Consider the following 6,728-nt stretch of genomic DNA (forward strand, 5'->3'; position numbering starts at 1 on the left):
CAGAGTGAGTTCCAGGACAGCCAGAGCTACACAGAGAAACCCTGTCTCGAAAACAAACAAACAAACAATAATAATAATAATATACAACAAACATATAAATTCAGTGCTAGGACTAGTGGGACACACCTGTCACCTCAGAACCCCAACTTAGTTCTCCAGATCCTAGGCAGATGTGGGTTCCTGTCCAGGGTGGGGACACTCTTAAATTTATCCTTTGAGAACTCAAAACAATTGGACTGTACCAACTCTGGCTGCCTGTCCCATATATAAGGAGAAAGAAGCCCTGGCCTTGGACTCCACTGCCCCCCCCCCCAAGAGTCCCTTCTGATCGTGTGGTTATGGAAAACTCATGTTTTTGTCTGTGTGCTTGTGTGCATACACACTTGCGTCAAGGCACACGTGACAACTTGCATCTCTTTCAGCGTGGATCCCAGGAGCAGACAGGCACCAGCTTCCTGGCAGGCAGCTTGACTGGCTGGGCCATGCCCCTAACACAAGAGACAGACTCTACAGCCTAGGGTGGCCTGTAACTCATAGTGATTCTCCTGCCTCTTAGCTGCTGATGACAGGCTTACAGCACCACCTGCTTCATCAGGGAGATTTTTTTTTCCCCCTTTAATTTTGAGAACGCTGTGTTAGATGTGGATTTAACATCAGGAAAGCTGTGCTGACGACCAGCTATGGCTGCTATGTCTCTAGCTACTGTTCACCCCAGCAGCAAATCAAACAGAAACGGACCATGTTGTGTCTCATTGACTCAGCATCTACTGTACAGGCTCGGAAACTGAGGCATAGAGACAGAGCGGGAGAGTTGGGACATGGACTCTCCAGACGCCCCCAGCTCAACAGACACACTCATTGGGGCGGCCACTTTGGGGACACGGACTATTTTTACAATGGTGGGTTCCAGACTACCCACATCCCTAGGCGGGTGTTTGTCATGGCAACCAGTGGCGTCATCCGTCCCCACAGCCAATTGGAGGGGGGAGGAACTGCCAGGCACTGGACCACCTGGCTGGCAAAGGGGGAGAGATGGACCCCTGCTGTGCTCGGATTTTTTTTTTCCCCTAGGGTCTCCTCTTAGTCTCGTCCACTCTTGGGGGGCGGGATGTTTTTACACCAGCTCCTCCGACTACCAAGCCAGAAAAACAGAATTTGAACTCGAGGGTTCAGCCTGGAATCCCACCATCCTGGCCGTTTTCTTGGGATCTGGCGGTCCTGCTGTGTGGTGTCCGCCAATTGGCCTAACCTCTCTGTGGCTGAGTTAAGTCGTTTAGAAAACTGCAGGTTCCATAGGGCCCAGTGCTGGGAAGTTTAAACGCGTTCCCAAGAATACAAAAGGACTCCAGGCGGCGGCGGGGGGTGGAGTGGGGAGAGGGGGTGCCAGTCCCGGAAAGCTCCCCGGAAGTGGGCCCGCGACGTCCCCGCGCCATCTGCTTCCGCGGCCTCCTCTACAGCTGCTCCTGTGGCAACTCCCACACCGACGCCCAGTTACTGGCTGTTATTTATTTTTCTTAGGGCTTCTCTGCAACGCAGACTGGTGGCCTGGAACTCGCCATCCTCCTGTCTCAGCCTGCAGAGCGCCGGGATCACAGGCGGATGGCCCTCTGGGACTGCTATTTTGTTATTGCTGAGACAGAGTCTGTGTTTCTGTCTATCTCTGTCTTGTCCTTCCCTCCTTCTGCCCAGGGTAGCCTTGAACTGCTGATCTTCCCTGTCTCCACTTTCTGAATGCTTGATTGATGGAGGCTTATGTGATGCTGCGGATGGAGCACAAGGGCTCCATGCATGCTAGGCACGCACTAAACTACAAGCACTCTGCCCATTGAGCCAACCGCGGCTGCCCTTTAAATGTTGTGTTTAGGGGGTTCTTCGTGGATTGGGGTGCTGTCCCCCAGGATCCATCACCAGCCTATAGATCACTCAGTTTGGAGGAACTGGACATTATGGTGGAGCTTCACTCCGGAGGGACTTGTCGCCCCCAGACACAGGAGCCAGGGGCTCCCGAGGTCCAGAGGCAGCAACTGCACATGTGGGCATGCTGGGCTGAGGTGGACCGGTCCGTTTTGTAACTAAGACAGTCGCTGTGAGCCAGGACCCGGGGTCCACTGGAACCCAGAGTCCAGCCTCAGAGATTATCTGCCTAATGGGGATTTGGCTTTTGGTGTTTTGTTTGTTTGTTTGTTTTCGAGACAGGGTTTCTCTGTACAGCCCTGGCTGTCCTGGAACTCACTCTGTAGTCCAGGCTGTCCTGGAACTCAGAAATCCAACTGCCTCTGCCTCCCAAGTGCTGGGATTAAAGGCATGCGCCACCATTGCCTGGCTTTGTTTTGTTTTGTTTTGTTTTAAGCTCAATCTCACTCTGCAGCCCCAACAGGCCTCAGAACTTGAAGCAATCCTCCTGTCTCAGTTTCCCAACTCCTGTGATGATACGTTTGCACCATCATCATTAACAAAAAGCCAACTCCAGGGTTTCTCCTGGAGGAGGTGGCTAAATATAACTAGGTATTGGGGGTGGGGGCACTCCTTCCCAGATGGACCATCCTGCAGCATGGCAGAGCATTGCCTGCCTTCCAGTTACGCTAGAGGCTGAAGTGGGCGAGCCTGGCCTACACAATGAGCCTGATCTCAAGTTGGTAGCAGCTGCCCAGCACATACCGCCTGGGGCCCATCCCTGGAGCATTAACCTGGCCTGATGTTGCTCAGGAGGAGGAGACCAGATGATTAGGAGTTCGAGGCCAACTTTGGCTACCAGAGGTGCTGCCTCCAGCATTGAGGAGGGGAGGCTAGACCTCCAGGGGCAGCCTCCAAGCACTGATTGGTTGTCACAGGTAGCCTGGCCTGTGATTGGCTGAGGCTGTAACCTGTTAAGTGAGTCAGAGGTAGCCCAGAAAGCATGGCTGGGGAGAACTTTATTTATTTATTTATTTATTTATTTATTTATTTTTAAGATTTTATTTTTATTTATTATATGTAAGTACACTGTAGCTATCTTCAGACACTCCAGAAGAGGGCGGTAGATCTCATTACGGATGGTTGTGAGCCACCATGTGGTTGCTGGGATTTGAACTCAGGACCTTCGGAAGAGCAGTCAGTGCTCTTACCGGCTGAGCCATCTCTCCAGCCCTTGGGCAAAATTTTTTCTTTTTTTTTTTTCTTTTTTTTTTTTTTGAGACAGGGTTTCTCTGTGCAGCCCTGGCTGTCCTGGAACTCACTCTGTAGACCAGGCTGGCCTCGAACTCAGAAATCCGCCTGCCTCTGCCTCCCAAGTGCTGGGATTAAAGGTGTGCGCCACCACCGCTTTTAATCTTTTAAGGACAGAAAAGGGAAGGGCATAAACGTCTGCCACTGCCCAGCTTGTTTATTTACAGAGGGCGCTGCCTTACAGTCCAACCTAGCACAGAGCTGCGTATGCAGCCCAGGCTGGAACCTGTGGTTCCAGACGTGGACCAGGCCTTTATTCAGTGCCCTCTAAGCCCTCTTGTTTCCTGTTAACAGGGTCTTCCCCTGCCCCAGCACCTACCACGGCTCTAGATTACCTTGGTATCGAAGTTTAGCTTTAATTTTTTTCTTTCTTTCTTTTCTTTTTCTTTTTTTCCGAGGAGACAGGGTTTCTCTGTGTAGCCCTGGCTGTCCTGGAACTCACTCTGTAGACCAGGCTGGCCTCAAACTCAGAAATCTGCCTGCTTCTGCCTCTAAGTGCTGGGATTAAAGACGTGTGCCACCACCACCCGGCTTATTTTTCTCTTTTCATTTACTTGTGTGTTTATTTACTATATGTGTGTGCCCATGTGCCTCAGCACATGTGTACATCTCAGAGGACGAGTTGTGGAAATCAACTCTCTCTCCACCATGTTGATGACTCTGGAGATTACACTCAGGTTGTGAGACTTGGTTGCCCTTGGAGCCTTCTCTCTAGCACCCAAAATTTAGCGTCTTCAAAACCTCACCATTATCTTTCGCACCCAGCTCCAACTGAAAAAAATTTTTTTTCTGGATGGTTGTGTTGTTTACATTTTTTTCTCTTTTTCTTTCTTTTTTTCTCTTCTTTCTTTTCTTTTCTTTTCTTTTTTTTGGGGGGTGGGTTTTCGAGACAGGGTTTCTCTGTGTAGCCCTGGCTGTCCCGGAATTCACTCTGTAGCCCAGGCTGGCCTCAAACTCAGAAATCCACCTGCCTCTGCCTCCCAAGTGCTGGGATTAAAGGCGTGCACCACCTCTGCCCGGCAAGGTGTATCCCAGCCTGGCCTTGAACTCCAGATCCTCCTGCCTCTGCTTCCTTCAGCAAGTCCTACAGGCCTGCGCCACTAGAACCGTTTTTCTTTTTTTTATTTTTATTTTTTGTTTTTTCGAGACAGGGTTTCTCTGTATAGCCCTGGCTGTCCTGGAACTCACTCTGTAGACCTGAGCTCCAGGCTGACCTCGAGCTCAGAAATCTGCCTGCCTCTGCCTCCCAAGTGCTGGGATTAAAGGCGTGGACCGCCATCACCACTCTGCTCCGGTTGGGTTTTTCAATACGAGTCTCACAGAGCCTATACTGACTTCGAACTCCTGGACTCTCCTGCCTCTGTTGCCCAAAGTGCTGGGATTGCAGGTGTGAGCTTCCACATCTGGCTACAGGTTTTAGTTCCCCTTACAAACAACACCCAGCCATGGCCACTGGGCCATGCACTTGCTCCTCTGGTTCTTCCTGCGCACCCCTCCACTCCCTGCACCCTACCTACGGCCGCCTGACCCTGAGAACCGCTATACTTCTCCGAGACTCAGTTTCCCCGTGTGTAACCTGTCATCTGAAAATATTTACCACCCATGTGGAACAGGTCCCGCTTGTTGACGTCAGCCGCGCCCCCATTCACTCACCCGGAGGCGGTGTCTCTATTTTAAGAGGCCGAGGGCGGGCTCGCATCTAACTGGAGCCCCGGCGACACCCGCCGCGCACCAGCCCCGCCCCCACTCCCGCCTTCCCGCCAGGGTCTCGGCTCCGCGGCTTCTTCGGGGAGGGGGGACCCGCCCCACTGCCCTTGTCTAAACAGCTTTACTTAATCTTCACTTCCCCAAATTCCTCTGCCCTGCGCTCGCCTCCCGCGACCGGTGCCACCCTGTGCGGTCAGCTCTAAACCAGTTGAGGTTTTGCACACTGTAGATGGCAGGGCAGACGGTAGCTACGAGGATCCCTCCCCACCGCAAAGCTGTTGGACGTTTAGGTGTGCGGTCCCAGCCTCTGAACGAGCAGAGCAAACCTCTATGAGTTTTGCAGATGCTACAGATGGGGAAACTGAGATCCAGAGACGCCACAACCCGGGAGTGCCCTGGTCTTGCATTCTGATCTCCCTACACCCACTTTCTTACTTCCCGGAGGCGCAACACTAAATCGAGAGACTGAGGCTCGGAGAAGCCACCACTATCACACAGCCTGCAGATCTTTCGTGGTCACACAGGTCTGTGTTTCTGCAGAGATGGAATCTCAGCCAGGCAGTCTCTGTGGTGGCTTCCTTAGGCGAGAGCCTCGGTTTGCTCATCTTTGGAAGGAACCGAAGGCAGGGGACTAACTGCTAGAGGCGAACCTGGCAGGCGGCTGGGTGGTGTCCACCTCAGCGGCTGCACACGCTGGAGCTCCGCGCCCCCCGGCTGGTGTGGTGCGGGAACCCTTCTCCCCATGCTAGAGCCCAGGCTCAGTTTCCAGTTTTCCCCATCTAACAGAGATCACTTCACTTCCCATCGTACGCAAACCGTTCTGGACAGCAGGTGAGCAGAGGGCGCAATCTGACGCTACCCGCCTTCCTCCCTCCCTGCCTCAGTTTCCCGGCCCAGAAGGCTCTGTCCGCGCTCCCACCCGCACTCCGCCTCACCTGGAGCCCACGGCGTCGCAGGAGGCTCGGCTCGTCCATCGCTGTGTGTTCCCCGGACCGGCCCCGCCCACGGTCCCGCCCCAGTCCCTCGACCCCGCCCCCGAACACCATTGGTCCGGTCGGTCAGCTGACGCCCGACAGGCCCCGCCCCTTCGGCCGGGAGCGTTTCGCAACTCTGCCAGTAGAGGAGCCGAGAGGTTCTGAGCCAGCTGAGGTCACACAGCAAGACCGTCGCAGAGCTCACCTCTATACAAAACAGAAGAAATTCCCCGACTGCATCTTTAAGAAAAAATGGGTGTTTAGAATATTTTATTAGTTTTTAGAATATTTTTGGACAGTATCTCATGTAGCCTCCTGGTCCAGCTGCATATGATTCTGATCTTCAAGTGCTGGAGTGACAAGTACCTGGTGCTGGCCTCGAACTGGTGCAGGGCTCCATGCACGCCAGACCAATGTGCTAGCAGCTCTCTTGTGCCCCATCTCCAGCCCCTGGCAGCCCCGACACGCTCTTCTCTCCTTGGATTTGACCGGGCTGATCATTTCACGTTTTTTCAAACTCCAACCACCTTGTTGGTCTGTCAGGTATGCCTTCTTTTCTATGGCTGAGTAGTATTCCCCCACTGGCTTACCCATGGGTAGCCATTGGCCACTTCATTCTGTAGCTACCCTGGGGTAGATATAATGATAGTTCCAGAACAAGGAATGTCTTTTGGGGCATATATTTTCCGTCTTCTTGGATGTATACCTACCTGCAAGTGGACTTCCCAAGGGCCATATGGTACCTGTGTGTTTTCAAGGGTGAGGACGTACGTGCCAGTTGGTTTCCCAAAGTGCCTGCCCGCCAAACAACTGTCAACAAAGTGATTTAATTCTTTGGGACAG

The 6,728-nt window shown here is 52.9% G+C and overlaps 1 protein-coding gene across 3 annotated transcripts in view; it reads right to left on the bottom strand.

The window, feature by feature from the left end:
• The window catches only part of Mast3 (microtubule associated serine/threonine kinase 3), a 28,194-nt gene extending 22,281 nt beyond the window's left edge, over nucleotides 1–5,913 (bottom strand). For all 3 annotated transcript variants that reach the window (XM_031340171.1, XM_031340173.1, XM_031340169.1), the window contains exon 1: nucleotides 5,847–5,913. In XM_031340171.1, the coding sequence (XP_031196031.1) occupies nucleotides 5,847–5,885 (39 nt within the window). In that variant the 5' untranslated portion in view covers nucleotides 5,886–5,913. The remainder of the gene's footprint in view (nucleotides 1–5,846) is intronic.
• Nucleotides 5,914–6,728: the final 815 nt, after the last annotated feature.

This window comes from Mastomys coucha, unplaced genomic scaffold (assembly GCF_008632895.1).
Source record: "Mastomys coucha isolate ucsf_1 unplaced genomic scaffold, UCSF_Mcou_1 pScaffold22, whole genome shotgun sequence".
In the NCBI taxonomy this organism is placed as follows: domain Eukaryota; kingdom Metazoa; phylum Chordata; class Mammalia; order Rodentia; family Muridae; genus Mastomys; species Mastomys coucha.